At 42.5% G+C, this 21,856-nt stretch overlaps 1 protein-coding gene across 2 annotated transcripts in view; it reads right to left on the reverse strand.

Moving 5' to 3' along the window:
- Window positions 1-21,856, reverse strand: part of LOC110502951 (protein tweety homolog 2-like) — a 121,615-nt gene that overhangs the window by 44,426 nt on the left and 55,333 nt on the right. For both annotated transcript variants that reach the window (XM_036960751.2, XM_036960750.2), the window contains exons 3-4: window positions 20,379-20,490; window positions 1,065-1,285 (exon numbers count right to left, since the gene is read on the reverse strand). In XM_036960751.2, the coding sequence (XP_036816646.2) occupies window positions 1,065-1,285; window positions 20,379-20,490 (333 nt within the window). The remainder of the gene's footprint in view (window positions 1-1,064; window positions 1,286-20,378; window positions 20,491-21,856) is intronic.

Consider the following 21,856-nt stretch of genomic DNA (forward strand, 5'->3'; position numbering starts at 1 on the left):
TGATGCAGAAAAATTAATCCATGCTTTTGTCACTTCTAGGTTAGACTACTGCAATGCTCTACTTTCCGGCTACCCGGATAAAGCACTAAATAAACTTCAGTTAGTGCTAAATACGGCTGCTAGAATCCTGACTAGAACCAAAAAATTTGATCATATTACTCCAGTGCTAGCCTCTCTACACTGGCTTCCTGTCAAAGCAAGGGCTGATTTCAAGGTTTTACTGCTAACCTACAAAGCATTACATGGGCTTGCTCCTACCTATCTCTCTGATTTGGTCCTGCCGTACATACCTACACGTACGCTACGGTCACAAGACGCAGGCCTCCTAATTGTCCCTAGAATTTCTAAGCAGCTGGAGGCAGGGCTTTCTCCTATAGAGCTCAATTTTTATGGAACGGTCTGCCTACCCATGTCAGAGACGCAAACTCGGTCTCAACCTTTAAGTCTCTACTGAAGACTCATCTCTTCAGTGGGTCATATGATTGAGTGTAGTCTGGCCCAGGAGTGGGAGGATGAACGGAAAGGCTCTGGCGCAACGAACCGCCCTTGCTGTCTCTGCCTGGCCGGTTCCCCTCTTTCCACTGGGATTCTCTGCCTCTAACCCTATTACAGGGGCTGAGTCACTGGCTTACTGGGGCTCTCTCATGCCGTCCCTGGAGGGGGTGCGTCACCTGAGTGGGTTGATTCACTGATGTGGTCATCCTGTCTGGGTTGACATGTAGTACTCTATGTATGTGGTCTGGTCTGGTTATCTTTACATGTAGTACTCTATGTATGTGGTCTGGTTATCTATACATGTAGTACTCTATGTATGTGGTCTGGTTATCTATACCTGTAGTACTCTATGTATGTGGTCTGGTCTGGTTATCTATACCTGTAGTACTCTATGTATGTGGTCTGGTTATCTTTAAATGTAGTACTCTATGTATGTGGTCTGGTTATCTATACATGTAGTTCTCTATGTATGTGGTCTGGTTATCTATACATGTAGTACTCTATGTATGTGGTCTGATCTGGTTATCTTTACATGTAGTACTCTACGTATGTGATCTGGTTATCTATACCTGTAGTACTCTATGTATGTGGTCTGGTCTGCGATAGCGGCCAAATCTACTTTAGTCATGTCCCAGTCAGGCAGGCCCAACAGCTGTTTGATGACGTTGTCAGCCATCTGCTGCATGAAGCGTAGGGTCTGTACGTAGTCTCCCCGCGTAGCAAAGATCTCATCCAGCCTCGCCAGGTGCTGCTTCAGACCACTCTCCATGCTACCCATGGTGCCCGTCACCTGGAGGAGGAGGAGGAGGAGAGATGGAGAGGAGGAAAGGGGGAGAGGAGAAGGGGATAGGAGAAGAGGGGGAGAGGAGGAAGAGAAGAGGGGGAGAGGAGGAAGAGGAGAAGAGGAGGAAGAGAGGCAGTGGAAAGGGGGAGAGGAGGAAGAGAGGGAGAGGAGGAAGAGAGGCAGAGGAAAGGGGAGAGGAGGAAGAGAGGCAGAGGAAAGGGGGAGAGGAGGAAGAGAGGGAAAGGGGGAGAGGAGAAGAGTAGGAGAGGAAGAGAGGTGTCAGTACACACAGAATACTCAGTTCATTTACATATGATTAGCAAGAGTTAAGTTCTGTCCCAAATGACACCCTATTCTCTATTTAGTGCACAAATTTTTACCAGGACCCATTGGGGATTTATGTGAATATTACAGGGCAGGCTTGACAATGAAGGAGTTTTAGAGGTTTAATACACTATGGAAGTGACACAGCATTTTCCAGGAAGTAGCCTTGTAGGTTTGTAACTTTTATAGGCTTTTTGAATCGCCTTCAATGGGCAAAAACTTTGCACAATGGTCTTCAGCGCAAAGAAAATCTTAAAATGCTGTAAAAGTATCTTAAAACAATGGCGTTTTCATGTTATGATATAATCGTCAGGCCCATTGAAAAGATTGGGGGTCAGGACCCGGAAGTATGATGCAGGACGTCACCTGCACAGCATATTCAGGAGATGTTGGTTCTATAGGGATAACTTTATTCTGTTACTTTGGGGTCACCATGGTGGTTTGTAAAACAATATTTCCCAGCTAATTCTAGGCTAATGTGGAAATAGACTTCACACAGTTTACTACATACTTAAACTGCGTAATCATACTGCTGCAAATGAGGTGTAGCAACCAGGGCAGAACCCTCCTTGAAACACACATAAACAACCAAGAGAATTATAAACTTCCTGCTACTCACAATTTCTGTAACACTTTTATTTACACCAAATTGGCCAAACACACAAGATTAAAGGGGTACGAAGACTGCATCCAAAATGGCACCCTATTTCCTATGTAGTCCACTATTTCTGACTATTTATGTAAAAGTAGCACACATCTGGTGCCAGTTGGGATGTGGAGCATGATTACACTACCACTTCACTCCCCACTTAATTACAACATGCTTCCAGGGTTGTTGACTGGGAAAGGTTTTTCAGAGACAGCAACATCCTGGTATTTGATAATTAAAAAGGGCAATAAATGCTTCCATTCAGCCCTAGGTACTTGGCATTCAGTGGGAGTACCAACCACTCATATTGCTTGTGTTTGTGGAGGAGGGGACAGCGCTGTGGTTTAGTTCTGGGGGGCTGCTGGGTGGACGTAATGAGGTAGTTTGGTATTCACTGTGTGTGGAGTCCTCACTCACTACTGCCTTTGGCTATGGGGGGTAGAGAGAAAGAACGAGAGGAATTAAGAAATTAAGGGAATTAAGAATGAGGGAGAGACAAAGGGAGAGAGAGACAGAAATAAAGAGTGTGAGAGTAAAAGAAGGAAAGAAAGTAAGAGAAGGAAAAAGGAGGGAAAGATGGAAGGAAAGAAAGAAGGAAAAGAAAGTGAAAGAAGGAAAAGAAAGTTGAAGAAAGTGAGAGAAAGTGAGAGAAAGAAAGAGAGAAAGTGAGAGAAAGTGAGAGAAAGAAAGTGAGAAAGAAAGTGAGAGCACGAGATAAAAATTAAAGCAAAAGAGAAGAGGACCCACTGGAAGTAGATAAAGCTGGTCAGAAGGTTGGTTCAGGGAGTTAAGGTGACATTGGCAGATACAGGACAAATACATTATGCTACACCGATCAGGACAGTACCATGAGGCCTAATGCTACACCGATCAGGACAGTACCATGAGGCCTACTGCTACACCGATCAGGACAGTACCATGAGGCCTACTGCTACACCGATCAGGACAGTACCATGAGGCCTACTGCTACACCGATCAGGACAGTACCATGAGGCCTACTGCTACACCGATCAGGACAGTACCATGAGGCCTACAGCAGACTGATCAGGACAGCACCATGAGGCCTACTGTAGACTGATCAGGACAGTACCATGAGGCCTACTGTAGACTGATCAGGACAGCACCATGAGGCCTAATGCTACACCGATCAGGACAGTACCATGAGGCCTACTGCTACACCGATCAGGACAGTACCATGAGGCCTACTGCTACACCGATCAGGACAGTACCATGAGGCCTACAGCAGACTGATCAGGACAGTACCATGAGGCCTACTGTAGACTGATCAGGACAGTACCATGAGGCCTACTGCTACACCGATCAGGACAGTACCATGAGGCCTACTGCTACACCGATCAGGACAGTACCATGAGGCCTACTGCTACACCGATCAGGACAGTACCATGAGGCCTACTGCTACACCGATCAGGACAGTACCATGAGGCCTAATGCTACACCGATCAGGACAGTACCATGAGGCCTACTGCTACACCGATCAGGACAGTACCATGAGGCCTAATGCTACACCGATCAGGACAGTACCATGAGGCCTACTGCTACACCGATCAGGACAGTACCATGAGGCCTACTGTAGACCGATCAGGACAGTACCAAGAGGCCTACTGCTACACCAATCAGGACAGTACCATGAGGCCTACTGCTACACCGATCAGGACAGTACCATGAGGCCTACTGCTACACCGATCAGGACAGTACCATGAGGCCTACTGTAGACCGATCAGGACAGTACCAAGAGGCCTACTGCTACACCAATCAGGACAGTACCATGAGGCCTACTGCTACACCGATCAGGACAGTACCATGAGGCCTACTGCTACACCGATCAGGACAGTACCATGAGGCCTACTGCTACACCGATCAGGACAGTACCATGAGGCCTACTGCTACACCGATCAGGACAGTACCATGAGGCCTACTGTAGACCGATCAGGACAGTACCAAGAGGCCTACTGCTACACCGATCAGGACAGTACCATGAGGCCTACTGCTACACTGACCAGGACAGTACCAGTCACCTGTAATAGACAGCACACCTGGCTGGCTTCCTGCCCTACACAAACATAGGACTTGTCCCAAATGGCATCCTTTTCCCTATTTAGTGCACCCTATTCCCTATTTAGTGCACTTTTTTTTGACCAGGGCTCATAGGGCTAGAGAAAATGGTGCCAATTGGGAGGCAGACCGAAAGATACAGTTTAGTAAATACATGCCTCGGGTGTGCTACTGTTATCTGATCCACTACCTAATTTCCACAGTTTTATTTCAACTCCTCAAACTCAGGAGATGAAATCATTGCTGGGAAACCATGTATCTAAGCCGCTGTGGGACTGCACGGGAATCTTATCTTAGCCTAGGGAGTCACTGGATCCGGTTGGTTGCCTCTATCGATTCGGTCTGATCCTCATCGTCGCGTTGCTTGATACTGTGCTATTGGGATGCAGCCTATGTCTCTGAGCCTGATGGACAGTGTATTGAATTCATCCAATCACTTATACAGTTTCTCTCAATAAACAATTTGCCACAGAATATTGGGTGTCATGGCAATTTCACAGAAAGGCATCCCTTTGACTAAGAACAAGTATGAATACATCATAGGACTTGAGACAATTGGTCAGTCAGTCACAGTCACATTCCTTAAAAATGCAGTACGGGATCTTAAGAACAACAAATTCGTAACATATTTTACGAATTGGATTGGTAACATACTGTAGAATATGAATTGCAAAAAAAAGTAATAATAATAATAATATTATTTTTGCAGGACGTAACATATAATACGAAATTGATGACAATTGGATGATGAACTAAGCATAAAACGGAGACCTGCTTTGGCTCATGAGCACCACTTTCAAAACTACTGGCAGAAGTTATACAAAAGCTCTGGAGTATCACTTTAATCACTGTACTATGCCGGTATTATTATATTTCAGCTTGAGATCAAGTTTGAGATACAAGATGCATAAATCTTCTTCGCCTGTGTCATGAAGTTGCCCTGTTGGCAAGGTTAATGACCCCCCCCATAAATACCTGCCCCCCTTTTTCTCTCCACTCTACAGAATGGACTCTTGGGCAGCCCTTTTGTTAACATAGAGAGAGTATTGTAACATCAAAAGGTTGAGGAAAATAACAATCTTTAGGTAATCCAACCAGTTGAAAGTATCTGTTGGTACTTAAAGAATATGATGTCAGATCAGTTGTCATCTGAGACATTATTACTGATGATAAGACGACAAACTTTATCTTGGAAAGTCTACACATTGTAGTTATCAAATTCATATGGAATTGTTGTGCAATTGGGGGAGAAGGCAATTGTTGTGCAATTGTTTAAATATGAAACTATATCATTTTAGCTTCTAAATGAGAGAATTGTTTTCATAAGTGAACTATGCTCACTCAGTGAACCTAAGTGAACAGGCATTGGTTGTGAAATATGAAGCAGGCCCTTCTCTCCCCCACTACAAAAGCCCATTGACAAAAGTCAACCTCTTGTGTTCCCGATGATGTGAGGACTGCTGATCATACATTTAAAAGGGCTAATATCAACTACAGAACTAAACCAACCTCATCGTGAGCTCTGGTTGCGAATGGTTGAATGACTACAACCTAACGAAATTAACATTGTGTTCCCGATGACGTGAGGACTGATATCCATACGCTTAAGGGGGCGAATTTCAACGTGGAGGTGATGATCTGTGTGATTGTTTAGGTATTTAGTAAATAAATAAACAAAATGTTGTATTGATGATTCAACTTGTTAGCATGAGTTTGTGAAGATAACCAAGAATTTTACGACGTTCAGATGAGACTGAATAAGGTGACGATTGCTAATTGACTGCTATTGATATAAAAGATTACCAGGTCTTTAAGAGTTTATTCAGAAGACAACAGCTCTATAAACATTATTCCGTGGTGCCCCGACTTCCTAGTTAATTACATGTACATGATTAGTCTAATCAGGCAATATTAATTAGAGAATTATTTGATAAAATAGCATGTCATATATCACTTAATCCATAGCAAAGACACAACACTCAAACTATTTGACTCAGCTCAATGGCGAGGAGGAAAGGAGGGTCCTTCAATTACATTTGAATGGATGAGCTCAGAATGGATGAGGTCAGGCGTGAAATGAAACATGGCTCTAAAGTGCTGTAGCCGTTCTGTCTCCCAAAGATGGATTCCTTCTCCGCTGGTTAATTTTGGGTAATAAAATCTTGAAAAACATCTTCATGAATATATTCCACTTTTTTTTACCAGTTCAATGTGATGGTAACCACAGCTGATGTTTTACACCCCAAAATATATATTTTGTCCTGAAAGAAGGGTTAAGAGACATTTTGGTTTGTTGGGTTCGGAGGAAAAGAGAACATGAAAGTGACAGAATATACTGTATGCCATTGAGAAGATGATTGACAGACATAGAAAGGTGGTTAGGAGAGTAATGCACAGAATGGTTGTCTACGATGGGAAACAATTTGTAGGCATTTGAAGGTCTGAATTCCACAAACAGTCTAGATGGCATAAGACAGTGGTTCCCAAACTTTTTATAGTCCCGTACCCCTTCAAATATTCAATCTCCAGCTGTGTACCCCCTCCAGCACCAGGGTCAGCGCACTCTCAAATGTTGTTTTTGCCATCATTGTAAGCCTGCCACACATACATTTATTTAACACAAGAATGAGTATGAGTTTTTGTCACAACCCGGCTCGTGGGAAGTGACAAAGAGCTCTTATAGGACAAGGGCACAAATAATAATATAAAAATAATCAATAATTTTACTCTGTATTTAACCATCTTACATATAAAACCTTATTTGTTCATCGAAAATTGTGAATAACTCACCACAGGTTAATGAGAAGGGTGTGCTTGAAAGGATGCACATAACTCTGCAATGTTGGGTTGTATTGGGTTGCAGAGGGTCTCAGTCTCAGTCTCAGTCTTAAATCCTTTTCCACACACAGTCTGTGCCTGTATTTAGTTTTCATGCTAGTGAGGACCGAGAATCCACTCTCACATAGGTACGTGGTTGCAAAGGGCATCAGTGTCTTAAAAACGCAATTTTCCAAGGCAGTATACTCTGAGCGCAATCCAGAAATCTGGCAGTGGCTTCTGATTAAATTCAATTTTCACAGAACCACTTGTTGCAATTTCGATGAAGCTCTCTGGTTCAGATATCAGTAAGTGGACTGGAGGCAGGGCATGAAAGGGATAATGAATCCAGTTGTTTGTGTCATCTGCTTCGGGAAAGTACCTGCGTAATTCCGCACCCAACTCACTCAGGTGCCTCGCAATTTCACATTTGACATTGTCCGTAAACTTGAGTTCTTTGCACACAAAATGATTACAATGATGGAAAGACCTGTGTGCTGACCTTGTCCTTGTTAATGCAAACAGAGAAGAGCTCCAACTTCTTAATCATAGCCTCAAATTTGTCCCACACATTGAATATAGTTGCAGAGAGTCCCTGTAATCCTAGACTCAGGTAATTCAGGAGAGAAAAAACATCACCCAGGCAGTCAGACAAGTGAAAATTATGGTCAGTAAATAAAACTTTAAGCTTGTCTCTCAATTTAAAAAAATGTGTCAATACTTTGACCCTTGATAAACAGCACACTTCACTATGTTATCGCTGCCCATATCATTGCAGTGCAGAAAATACACGAGAGTTCACAGGCCTTGAAAAATGTCTTTCAAGCTGTCGGGCATTCCCTTGGCAGCAAGAGCCTCTCGTGGATGCTACAGTGTACCCAAGTGGTGTCGGGAGCAATTGCTTACACGTGTTTTATCCCTCCATTATGTCTCCCTGTTTGTACCATCAGTACAGATACCAACACATCTTGACCACCAAAGTCCAATTGATGTCACAAAGCTGTTCAGTACTTTAAGAATATCCTCTCCTGTTGTCCTGGTTTCCAGTGGTTTGCAGAAGAGGATGTCTTCCTTAATTGAGCTTCCCCCCATAAACGTAACGGGCATATACCAGGAGCTGTGCCAGGCCCGCCACGTCTGTTGACACATCCAGCTGTAAGGCATATACAGTGCCTTGCGAAAGTATTCGGCCCCCTTGAACTTTGCGACCTTTTGCCACATTTCAGGCTTCAAACATAAAGATATAAAACTGTAATTTTTGTGAAGAATCAACAAGTGGAACGACATTTATTGGATATTTCAAACTTTTTTAACAAATCAAAAACTGAAAAATTGGGCGTGCAAAATTATTCAGCCCCTTTACTTTCAGTGCAGCAAACTCTCTCCAGAAGTTCAGTGAGGATCTCTGAATGATCCAATGTTAACCTAAATGACTAATGATGATAAATACAATCCACCTGTGTGTAATCAAGTCTCCGTATAAATGCACCTGCACTGTGATAGTCTCAGAGGTCCGTTAAAAGCGCAGAGAGCATCATGAAGAACAAGGAACACACCAGGCAGGTCCGAGATACTGTTGTGAAGAAGTTTAAAGCCGGATTTGGATACAAAAAGATTTCCCAAGCTTTAAACATCCCAAGGAGCACTGTGCAAGCGATAATATTGAAATGGAAGGAGTATCAGACCACTGCAAATCTACCAAGACCTGGCCGTCCCTCTAAACTTTCAGCTCATACAAGGAGAAGACTGATCAGAGATGCAGCCAAGAGGCCCATGATCACTCTGGATGAACTGCAGAGATCTACAGCTGAGGTGGGAGACTCTGTCCATAGGACAACAATCAGTTGTATATTGCACAAATCTGGCCTTTATGGAAGAATGGCAAGAAGAAAGCCATTTCTTAAAGATATCCATAAAAAGTGTCGTTTAAAGTTTGCCACAAGCCACCTGGGAGACACACCAAACATGTGGAAGAAGGTGCTCTGGTCAGATGAAACCAAAATTGTGGCAACAATGCAAAACGTTATGTTTGGCGTAAAAGCAACACAGCACATCACCCTGAACACACCATCCCCACTGTCAAACATGGTGGTGGCAGCATCATGGTTTGGGCCTGCTTTTCTTCAGCAGGGACAGGGAATCAAATCAAATCAAATTTATTTATATAGCCCTTCGTACATCAGCTGATATCTCAAAGTGCTGTACAGAAACCCAGCCTAAAACCCCAAACAGCAAGCAATGCAGGTGTAGAAGCACGGGAAGATGGTTAAAATTGATGGGAAGATGGATGGAGCCAAATACAGGACCATTCTGGAAGAAAACCTGATGGAGTCTGCAAAAGACCTGAGACTGGGACGGAGATTTGTCTTCCAATAAGACAATGATCCAAAACATAAAGCAAAATCTACAATGGAATGGTTCAAAAATAAACATATCATATTCTAACATATGTTAGAATGGCCAAGTCAAAGTCCAGACCTGAATCCAATCGAGAATCTGTGGAAAGAACTGAAAACTGCTGTTCACAAATGCTCTCCATCCAACCTCACTGAGCTCGAGCTGTTTTGCAAGGAGGAATGGGAAAAAATTTCAGTCTCTCGATGTGCAAAACTGATAGAGACATACCCCAAGCGACTTACAGCTGTAATCGCAGCAAAAGGTGGCGCTACAAAGTATTAACTTAAGGGCTGAATAATTTTGCACGCCCAATTTTTCAGTTTTTGATTTGTTAAAAAAGTTTGAAATATCCAATAAATGTCGTTCCACTTCATGACTGTGTCCCACTTGTTGTTGATTCTTCACAAAAAAATACAGTTTTATATCTTTATGTTTGAAGCCTGAAATGTGGCAAAAGGTCGCAAAGTTCAAGGGGGCCGAATACTTTCGCAAGGCACTGTAATTTACTGGCTTGTATGTGAAGCAGTAATTGTTTCAAAACATCTCCTGTCATGTCACTTATGCGTCGAGAAACAGTGTTGTTTGATGAAGACATTGTCTGTATAATAATTGTTTGGCCTTCTCCCCCAACATTGTCCCAGCCATATCCGTGACAGCAGGAAGATTTACAACATACAATAGTATGTTGCTTGCCTGTCCTAGCCACTCAGAGGCTCACCATATAAGAGGCTTCTAGCCCCTTCTTATTAATGGTATATGTTGCTTTTATACATGTCTTACTACTCAAAAGTCGACTTAATTCTCGCTCAAAAAACTCCTGTGGTGTATTTTTCAAATGGCCATGTTTTGTTTCTAAATGTCTGCGCAAGAGTGAAGGTTTAATTGAGTTGTGAGATAGTACTTTTGCAAATATAACACACTGTGGCTGAGGAAAGGCATTACTCTCAATATAAGTGAACCCCAAATGAATGTAGTTCTCATCAGACTTGCGCCTCTTTGATGTTCCAACGTCCCTGTCCATTGTTCGGTGTTTTCCCAGGTAAGGGAATGACCAGCAGCTACTTTTGGTTACATACGGACCGTTAGTGGAATTCCCGGGAGAGATTTACGGTTAATGTGATTGGATGTTAATTACTTGACTAGGCTACCTGTATTTTACATTTTGTTGTTATTTCGCTGAACACTAGATGGTTTAACTTGATTTTTGTCAGTTAATTGAGGCTACTCAAGCGAGAAAACAACCTCACACAACTGTATAGCCCTGTTGGAAAATATAAATGTACTGTTTGAAAATGGGAAGAATAAAACTTTTTTTAAAAATTGAAGTTTTTAATGTGTATCATGTATCACATTTTTATTTGGCGCACCCCAGTTTGGGAATACCTGGCATAAGATATTGAAAGGGAGTGGAGGAGAGGAAGGAAAGAGAAAGTGGCTTAGCAAAAATAAGCAACATTTTGCCTGATGCTAGCAGCTTCACTTCACTGAAAACACACTGCAACTCCCATGTCTGAACAGGGAAGTCACTGTTGAAGTCCTATTACATGCCCCAGGACTACCTGACATGATGACTCCTTGCTGTCCCCAGTCCACCTGACTGTGCTGCTGCTCCAGTTTCAACTGTTCTGCCTTATTATTATTCGACCATGCTGGTCATTTATGAACATTTGAACATCTTGACCATGTTCTGTTATAATCTCCACCCGGCACAGCCAGAAGAGGACTGGCCACCCCACATAGCATGGTTCCTCTCGAGGTTTCTTCCTAGGTTTTGGCCTTTCTAGGGAGTTTTTCCTAGCCACCGTGCTTCTACACCTGCATTGCTTGCTGTTTGGGGTTTTAGGCTGGGTTTCTGTACAGCACTTTGAGATATCAGCTGATGTACGAAGGGCTATATAAATAAATTTGATTTGATTTGATTTGATTACATCTGTGTTCTTACTCCTCCAAGTCTAGTGTTCTTACTCCTCCAAGTCTAACACAACAACTATGCACTTGCATATCCAGACCTTTACCCTAAACGTAACCACTTCATATCACTGTACCTTAAGATAACCCTTAACCTTACTATTTGATCTGCAGATACTGTAGGGTAGAATATCTACTTCTTAAGGTCTCTGATGCTTTATAGTACCATCCTGATGTTTGTGCAGAACAGCATGGGTAAGGATGCCAAGGCTGTAGCAGCCAGTGGGGATGCCCTCCTGAAATCCCTTGTCTGGGACAGGAGCCAAACCTAGGAGTCTATAGGCCCAGATCCAGACCCAGGCCCATGTCCAGCTCTCAGTCAACAGCTCTCAGTCAGTCACCAGCCATCCCACACAAATTCTGCATCCAAAATGGCACCCTATTCCCTACATAGTGCACTACTTTTGAGCAAAGCCCTATGGTGCAGTATTATTTGTGCACTATTTAGCGACTAGGGTGCCATTTGGGACGCACAGAGACCTCCAACCAGGCAGTTTATCACTGGCTTGTCAGCTCCATCCCAAACAAAACCCTTCTTCCTTCCCCTCAACAATTATCAAACATTCTCTCTCCAAGAGCTTGATACTTTGAACATGATTGCTTACGTTGTAAATTGTTCAAGTAAATCCTTCTTTCATCACATAGAGTCAAATAACTAATCTTTCAACTATCGTTTCCAGACAAAGCCTATTACGATGAGAGCGTGTTTGGTTGAGGGAAATATGGTTACAGTTATGTCACTGGTAAGGTCCCAACCAGGGCTAGATAGAACCTTTCTCTCTGACTGACCCACACAGGCAGAGCTCTGATAGCCTTGTCCCACATTTGTTTGTGCTGTCTTTCCAACTCATATGGTAATTGGCAGGAGTTGGCAAGACAACACAAACAGATATGGGACCAGGCTGGAGCTCTGACTGTTGGCTGCCAAAACCTCTCTTCATTCACCATCTCCTTCCTCCAAGACTCAGCAAAGAAGAAAACTATTTATTTATAGAATGTCTGCGGAGTTCATATGGGATATCAGTTAGAGATTATACAAGCATTCCAAATTCCCATAATTCCCTTTACGGTATGAAGAGTAGACTGTTTTTCTGTCTTCTCCTCCTGAAGCGAATGTCTTCTAACTGTGTGTCTGATTGTTAATTCAGATTCCCAGTCAGGGTTGTCAGCATGGGGGGCAGACAGCTACACGACCATATGGTCCAGAACTAATGAACTAACTCAAACAACCTGGGAAAAGTGATGGTGACTGACTGTGGGGTAAAAAAAGCAGCCATTGACTGTAACTATGAAGTCAACTTCCATTGATGGTGACTATTAAGTGTTTCCAAATCTGTCCCTCAAACCATCATGGCCACCTAATCATCCCCAGCTTTCAATTGGCTCAATCATCCCCTTCCTTTCCCCTGTAACTATTCCACAGAACGTTACCGTAAATAAGAATGTTCTCAGTCAACTTACCTGATAAAATAAGGGTAAAAAATAGAAGAAAAAACAATTAATTTCCATCACCTCCTAGTTAGAGATATCTGCTCCACTTCTGAGGAATGTGGAGAGGCAGAGGAGGAGTGGGCAGAAGTCAAAGCAGCCATTGTTATCAGAAAGAGGACTAACACCGAAGCAGCCCATCAGGACACCCGGCCATTTGTCCTCATCAAAGGTCTTTGTTTGCTGGGTTCACGGATGATTGTGGGGACCTAACATCCCCAAAAGTCCCCACAAGGATAGTGAACAAAGGAAAATTCTTCCTCATGGTGACATTTACAACATAGGTTTAGTGTTACAATTAGGTTTAGGATTTGAATTAGGGAAAGGGGGTAGTGGTTAGGTTCAGGAGTTAGGGCAAATAGGATTTGGAATGAACAAAACATGTGTGGGTGGTTGTGTGTGTGTGTTGTAGATTGTGTGTGTGTGTGTTGTAGATTGTGTGTGTGTGTTGTAGATTGTGTGTGTGTGTTGTAGATTGTGTGTGTTTGTGTGTGTGTGTTGTAGATTGTGTGTGTGTGTGTGTGTGTGTGTTGTAGATTGTGTGTGTGTGTGTTGTAGATTGTGTGTGTGTGTATGTGTGTGTGTGTGTGTGTGTGTGTGTGTTGTAGATTGTGTGTGTGTGTGTGTGTGTGTTGTAGATTGTGTGTGTGTGTGTGTGTGTGTTGTAGATTGTGTGTGTGTGTGTGTGTGTTGTAGATTGTGTGTGTGTGTGTGTGTGTTGTAGATTGTGTGTGTGTGTGTGTGTTGTAGATTGTGTGTGTGTGTGTGTGTTGTAGATTGTGTGTGTGTGTGTGTGTTGTAGATTGTGTGTGTGTGTGTGTGTGTTGTAGATTGTGTGTGTGTGTGTGTGTGTGTGTGTGTGTGTGTGTGTTGTAGATTGTGTGTGTGTGTGTGTGTTGTAGATTGTGTGTGTGTGTGTGTGTTGTAGATTGTGTGTGTGTGTGTGTGTTGTAGATTGTGTGTGTGTGTGTGTGTGTTGTAGATTGTGTGTGTGTGTTGTAGATTGTGTGTGTGTGTGTGTTGTAGATTGTGTGTGTGTGTGTGTTGTAGATCGTGTGTGTGTGTGTTGTAGATTGTGTGTGTGTGTGTGTGTGTTGTAGATTGTGTGTGTGTGTGTGTGTGTGTGTGTGTTGTAGATCGTGTGTGTGTGTGTTGTAGATTGTGTGTGTGTGTGTGTGTTGTAGATTGTGTGTGTGTGTGTGTGTTGTAGATTGTGTGTGTGTGTGTGTGTGTGTGTGTTGTAGATTGTGTGTGTGTGTGTGTGTGTTGTAGATTGTGTGTGTGTGTGTACATTGTGTGTGTGTGTGTGTGTTGTACATTGTGTGTGTGTGTGTGTGTTGTACATTGTGTGTGTGTGTGTGTGTGTTGTAGATTGTGTGTGTGTGTGTGTGTGTGTGTTGTAGATTGTGTGTGTGTGTGTGTGTGTTGTAGATTGTGTGTGTGTGTGTGTGTGTGTGTGTTGTAGATCGTGTGTGTGTGTGTGTGTGTGTGTTGTAGATTGTGTGTGTGTGTGTGTGTGTGTTGTAGATTGTGTGTGTGTGTGTGTTGTAGATCGTGTGTGTGTGTGTTGTAGATTGTGTGTGTGTGTGTGTGTGTTGTAGATTGTGTGTGTGTGTGTGTGTGTGTGTGTGTGTTGTAGATCGTGTGTGTGTGTGTTGTAGATTGTGTGTGTGTGTGTGTGTTGTAGATTGTGTGTGTGTGTGTGTGTGTGTGTTGTAGATTGTGTGTGTGTGTGTGTGTGTGTGTGTTGTAGATTGTGTGTGTGTGTGTGTGTGTTGTAGATTGTGTGTGTGTGTTGTACATTGTGTGTGTGTGTGTGTGTTGTACATTGTGTGTGTGTGTGTGTGTTGTACATTGTGTGTGTGTGTGTGTGTGTTGTAGATTGTGTGTGTGTGTGTGTGTGTGTGTTGTAGATTGTGTGTGTGTGTGTGTGTGTTGTAGATTGTGTGTGTGTGTGTGTGTGTGTGTGTTGTAGATCGTGTGTGTGTGTGTGTGTGTGTGTTGTAGATTGTGTGTGTGTGTGTGTGTGTGTTGTAGATTGTGTGTGTGTGTTGTAGATTGTGTGTGTATGTGTGTGTGTGTGTTGTAGATTGTGTGTGTGTGTGTGTTGTAGATTGTGTGTGTGTGTGTGTGTGTTGTAGATTGTGTGTGTGTGTGTGTGTGTGTGTGTTGTAGATTGTGTGTGTGTGTGTGTGTTGTAGATTGTGTGTGTGTGTGTGTGTTGTAGATTGTGTGTGTGTGTGTGTGTGTGTGTTGTAGATTGTGTGTGTGTGTGTGTCTGTGTTGTAGATTGTGTGTGTGTGTGTGTGTGTGTGTGTGTTGTAGATTGTGTGTGTGTGTGTGTGTTGTAGATTGTGTGTGTGTGTGTGTTGTAGATTGTGTGTGTGTGTGTGTTGTAGATTGTGTGTGTGTGTGTTGTAGATTGTGTGTGTGTGTGTGTGTGTTGTAGATTGTGTGTGTGTGTGTGTGTTGTAGATTGTGTGTGTGTGTGTTGTAGATTGTGTGTGTTGTAGATTGTGTGTGTGTGTGTGTGTGTGTGTGTGTGTGTGTGTAAAGAGAGACTGTTGTCTGTCTATAAGACACAGTAAGGACTTTGTACCATCGGAGGACCACAACTATTTAAAAGCTCAGATAGGAACTAGGCTATATTGGTTCTACATGCTGTGGGCTCAATCTCCATTAAAAGTGCATCTTAGTCTTGGACTAGGCTTAATCTGTGCCCGGTAAACCAACTGTCCGTTTTCAAGCCCAGCTGTGTAGGTAACAGCTATGACACAGAGAGTAAGCTACAGAAACCCGAATCCATTTCATTACCACAGATGGGAAGTTCATTCCTGCTCTTCAACAGCGAACATAGAAGTCATCTGGAGTCTCTACGTCTGTCTCTCTGATGATGATGATGCACTTCCTGCCTCACTGCTGAGGGAAGTGACAAGGAGGCAGGACAGTGGGTGATGTGATGGTGATTTCATAATAAGCCAGAGGCTGCATTATCATTCCAGCCTCCAGGAGAGTGTGGCATACTGGTCAGAGACCCACCAGAGTGCAGAAGCTTGGTGGTTCCCATGGCTCAATCTATAATTGGTTGAAGCAGGATTTGATTCCTACATAGTGTCATGACGTTGCCCTCTTTGGGTACAGCGAGCACCATCCCTCTGTCTCCTACACTCAGGCTGCTGCGACCTCAGGTTGTAAATTCCTGGAGGAGATTATCTCCTCATGGCCACAGTATATAGAGAGAGTGAGTTTTCATAGAGAGTACAAAGGAATTTCTTCCACCTCACAGAACTTGAGTTCCGAACAACACTTATGTTCTGGAGAAGGTATAAAAGATTGATGAAGAATCCAGCTACGAACTGGTCCGTTTGGTACAATTTTGTGAAACTCACGAGACAATACGGACACATTACAATAACTCTGTTTATATAATAGCCTCCGTTATGAGGCTTACATCTAATTGTTGAACAAGATGAATAAGTGAGGATGATTAAACTAAAATTCCCTTTGGAGTTTAACCTCTCTAGGGTAGGGGGCAGCATTCGGAATTTTGGATGAAAAGCATGCCCAAATGAAACGGCCTGCTACTCGGGCCCAGAAGATATGATAGATTTGGATAGAGAACACTCTAAAGTTTCCAAAACTGTTAAAATAGTGTCGGTGAGTATAACAGAACTCATTTAGCAGGCAAAAAAACCTGAGAAAAATCCATTCAGGAAGTCATTATTTTTATTTTTTTTGTAGTTTTCTATTCAATGCCATTACAGTATCCTTTGACTTAGGACTCCATTTGCAGTTCCTATGCCTTCCACTAGGTGTTAACAGTCTTTAGAAATCGTTTCAGGCTTGTATTCTTATGAGGGAGTAAGAGCAGTCTGAACGAGTGGACCCTAAAGTGACGCAGAGTTTTTTCAGGCGCATGTGCATTTCTTGTTTACCTTTGATATTGACGACGTTATTGTCCGGTTGAAATATTACAGATCATTTAGGCTAAAAAAACAACCTGAGGGTTGAATATAAACATTGTTTGACACAATTTGGATTTTTTTGTCTGAATGTTTTGACTGAGTTTGAGCCTGTGGATTACTGAAGAAAACGAGCTAACAAAACTGAGGTTTTTGGATATAAAGAGACTTCATCGAACAAAATGAACATTTATTGAGTAAATTAATGTCTTCTGAGTGCCACCATATGAAGATCATCAAAGGTAAGGGATTCATTTTCTCTCTATTTCTGAGTTTTGTAACGCTTCTGCTTGGCTGGTTACTGTTTATAATAATTTGTCAACTGGGCTATGTTCTGGGCTAGGTATGTTCTGTGCTAGGTATGCTTTCGCCGAAAGCATTTTATAAATATGACACTGTGGTGGGTTTAACAATTAGTTAATCTTCAAATATATATATTGATTGCAATTGTTCCCAAATGAGTGAGCGTTCATGTGCAAAGGATTAGCATTCCCTTTCGTACACCAAGCCGCGATGCCGGTTTATCCCACTAGGGAAACACCGCTATCATTTCCTTGTAACTATCTAGTGTTTGTTTATGCATTTCTGTGAATTACTTAGTTAGTAAATAAATTATTTAAGACAATTGATGTATGGATGACTCATAGTGAAGACTGGGTTTGTGCAGATAACCAACAATTTACGACGTTTGGAATGAGACGAACATGAAATAATAATTAATTAATTCGAAGACTAATTGATCATATATAAAAATATCTGAAGAGTTATATTAGGATAATTATAACTTTGTAATCTGAATATTTTCCTTGGTGCCCCGACCTTCCTAGTTAATTACAGTTACATGATTAATGATTAATCAGTTTAATCGCGTAATAATAATTGCAGAGAGACATTTGATAAATAAGTCTTCATGATGATGCCCCTACTACTGTCGTGTCCTTGGCATCATTAAAAGTGAAGGCTGTTATTTTATCAAATCAATTCTCTGTAATTATTATTATGTGATTAAACTACTCATGTAAATGTAATTAATTAGGAAGTCGGGGCACCAAGGAAAATCTTCAGATTACAAAATTATAATTTTCCTAATATAACTTCAGATATTTTCATATCTGATCAATTAGTCTGATCAATCAATTAATTCATGAATTATTATTTACCTCACGTTAGTCTCATTGCAAACGTCATAAATTGTTGGTTATCTGCACAAACCCAGCCTTTACTATGAATCATCCATACACCAATTGTCTTAATCATTTATTTACTAACTAAATAATCACAGAAATGCATAAACAAACAGTAGATCTGTTACTAACAAATGATAGGGAAGATTCCCTAGTGGGCTAAGCCGATATGACGGCTTGGTGGACAAAGGGAAGTGGGTGTGGACTGAGCGAGTGGGAAAGACAAAAGGGATCACTACACACAGTTGATAATTATATTAATTTAAATGCTAATCCTTTGCACATGAACGCTCACTCATTCGGGAATAATTGCAAAAAATATGTATTTACGCCCAGGTGTCATCGTGATCTCTGTTCGAATCATCAGTCCGTCTGCTGGAGAGTCAGTTCATCCGCGTCTCTTTCTCGCTTTCTGGTTCTCTGAAGATCAAAGTCTTTCGTGGTTAGAATGGATACTTCAGAGTTCTCATAGAACAGATGTTTCAGCGGTTGTTGGTAATAGCATCCCAGGTTTACATAATTTCTAGCTGCAGACTAGTAATTAGTATCTACGATTTGCTCTTATTCTGTCGGGATCGATAGTCTCAGAGTTGAACCATTTCCAGCCGTGTAGCCAATGCTCCACGTGGTATGGTTAGGAAATCAATAACTATTCGCAATCACAGCACATGCTGTGGGTTTGCTTTGTCTAAACTATTCGCAATTAAGGAAATCTGGCTATATGTTCAACCATTAAGGTCTGCACATCACAAGGAACATATAGTACATCCCAACATTTATGTGCCTTCACTGCCTATAAAATGGCTGGGTTAAAACAAGGCCAGATCCTTCTTAGCACTGAGAGAAAATAGAACTGAAATCCCACTGCCAAAACTTCCTGTAGAGTCCTGAGCCTTATTATCTGAGTGACTAAAATGTCCCGGAGAGAATGTGAGAGCATGGGAAATAAAGATGGATTCTCTCTGTGTCATCATTAGTGCTTCTTAGCACTTAAAGAGGAAACCGAGATAGAAATAGTCAGGAAGGGCCTCACAGTGTAAAGTAGTGGGCACATGAAGGGAGACTGAAGGAGGATGGTTCTTTGTTCATCGGGAGCCCGGGGGTGGGGAGTAGGATGGGTGGGGGGGGGGGGGGCAATTTTCAGCAGTATAATTGTAGAATCTAAAGCTATCTAAAGCTAGAAAGCTATTTGTATTTGTCAGATGCTTTGTAAACAACAGGTGTAGACTAACAGTGAAATGCTTACTTACGGGCCCTTCCCAACAATGCAGAGAAAGAAAAACACAAGGAATAAATACACAATGTGCAATGATAACATGGCTATATACACAGGGTAACAGTACTGAGTCAATGTGCAGGGGTATGAGGCAATTGGGGTACAGTAGATATGTTTATATATAGGTAGGGATAAAGTCACCAGTCAACAGTCATCAAATCAACAGTCATTGCGTCTGATGGACTTGGTCTCCATGCCTAGCAGCTAAAACGGACACATTGGGACTCATGTCGGTACAAAGCACGAGAACAATGTCTGGTTGGACCAGCCTCCCTGAGTGTACATTGGAAGCAGCACACACAGAGACAGTTTCTTGGACCATGACCACACACACACAGACAGTTTCTTGGATCATGACCTGGCTGTGACTGCAGACATTATCACCATCAGACAGTGGGTTTGGAGGGGGCTGGCTGTGACTGCAGACATTATGACCATCACACAGTGGGGATGGAGGGGGCTGGCTGTGACTGTAGACATTATCACCATCACACAGTGGGGTTGGAGGGGGCTGGCTGTGACTGTAGACATTATCACCATCACACAGTGGGGTTGGAGGGGGCTGGCTGTGACTGTAGACATTATCACCATCACACAGTAGGGTTGGAGGGGTCTGGCTGTGACGGTAGACATTATCACCATCACACAGTGGGGTTGGAGGGGGCTGGCTGTGACTGTAGACATTATCACCATCACACAGTGGGGTGGGAGGGGGCTGGCTGTGATTGTAGACATTATCACCATCACACAGTAGGGTGGAGGGAGCTGGCTGTGACTGTAGACACAGACAGTGGGGGGGTGAGAAAGACAAAGTAGTCGGTCTACTGGACCCACCAGGCTGTATGTGTTATACAGAGAGTCATCAGCTGTATGGTTATGTAGTGTATGGTAATATAGTGGTAACGTAGAGGTAATGGGAAACGTAGAGGTAATATAGAATTGAGACTGCAGTGCTACCCACCAGGCTGTCGACCCCTCCCAGGGTATGATTGGTGTTGTAAAGGGAGTACGTCAGCTGGTACACCCCATCGTTGGTCTCGCTGTTGCCATAGAAACCCACTCCCACAGCAGCGCTGCACAGAGCGAGAGACAGGAAGGAAGGCATAGGTTAGCTTTTGTTTGATAAATTAATGAGTATAGTACAAAGTTAAAAAAAACAGTACCGACGACTGATCCAATGAATTGATCCAATGATAGTCGTAATGTCTGGGGCGGCAGGCTAGCCTAGTGGTAAGAGCGTTGGACTAGTAACCGGAAGGTTGCAAGTTCAAATCCCCGAGCTGACAAGGTACAAATCTGTCGTTCTGCCCCTGAACAAGCAGTTAAACCCACTGTTCCTAGGCCGTCATTGAAAATAAGAATTTGTACTTAACTGACTAGCCTAGTTAAATGATGGTTTACATTTTACTTTAAAGGAGGGTGGTTGAATTACGGATCTTCCTTTAAAGGAGGGTGGTTGAATTACTGATCTTCCTTTAAAGGAGGGTGGTTGAATTACAGATCTTCCTTTAAAGGAGGGTGGTTGAATTACTGATCTTCCTTTAAAGGAGGGTGGTTGAATTGTGCTCTTATGCTATCTCAATGGTTCAACTATTAGAACAAAATCAATGTCCATGCCATGACATTTTAGCCATTTTTGATTCTCTAGATTCTCTTCTCTTGTACTATTTTCTACATTGTATAATAATATTGAAGACATCAAACTATGAAATAACGCATAAGGAATCATGCAGTAACCAAAAAAGTGTTAAACAAATCAAAATATATTTTATATTCTTCCAAGTAGCCACCCTTTTCCTTGACAGTTTTGCACACTTTTAGCATTCTCTCAACCAGATTCAACTGGAATTATTTTCCAACAGTCTTGAAGGAGTTCCCACAAATGCTGAGCACTTTTCCTTCACTCTGCGGTCCAACTCATCCCAAAACATCTCGATTGGGTTGAGGTCGGGTGATGTTGGAGGCCAGGTCATCTGATGCAGAACTCCATCACTCTTCTTCTTTGTCAAATAGCCCTTGCACAGCCTGGAGGTGTCCTGTCGTGTTGAAAAACAAATGATAGTCCCACTAAGCCCAAACCAGATAGGATGGCGTATCGCTGCAGAATGCTGTTGTAGCCATGCTGGTTAAGTGTGCATTGAATTGTAAAATAAATCTCTGACAGTGTCACCAGCAAAGCACCACCACACCTTCTACTCTAGGCTTCACAGTGGGAACCACACATCTGGAGATCATTCATTCATCTACTCTGTGTCTCACAAAGACATAGCGGTTGAAACCAAAAATCTCAAATTTGGACTCGTCAGACCAAAGGACAGATTTCCACCAGTCTAATGTTCATTGCTTGTGTTTCTTGGCCCAAGCAAGTCTCTTGTTATCATTAGTATCCTTTAGTAGTGGTTTCTTTGTAGCAATTTGACCATGAAGGCTTGATTCACA

The sequence above is a fragment of the Oncorhynchus mykiss genome, chromosome 23, assembly GCF_057628025.1.
Source record: "Oncorhynchus mykiss isolate SJ-2025 chromosome 23, ASM5762802v1, whole genome shotgun sequence".
In the NCBI taxonomy this organism is placed as follows: domain Eukaryota; kingdom Metazoa; phylum Chordata; class Actinopteri; order Salmoniformes; family Salmonidae; genus Oncorhynchus; species Oncorhynchus mykiss.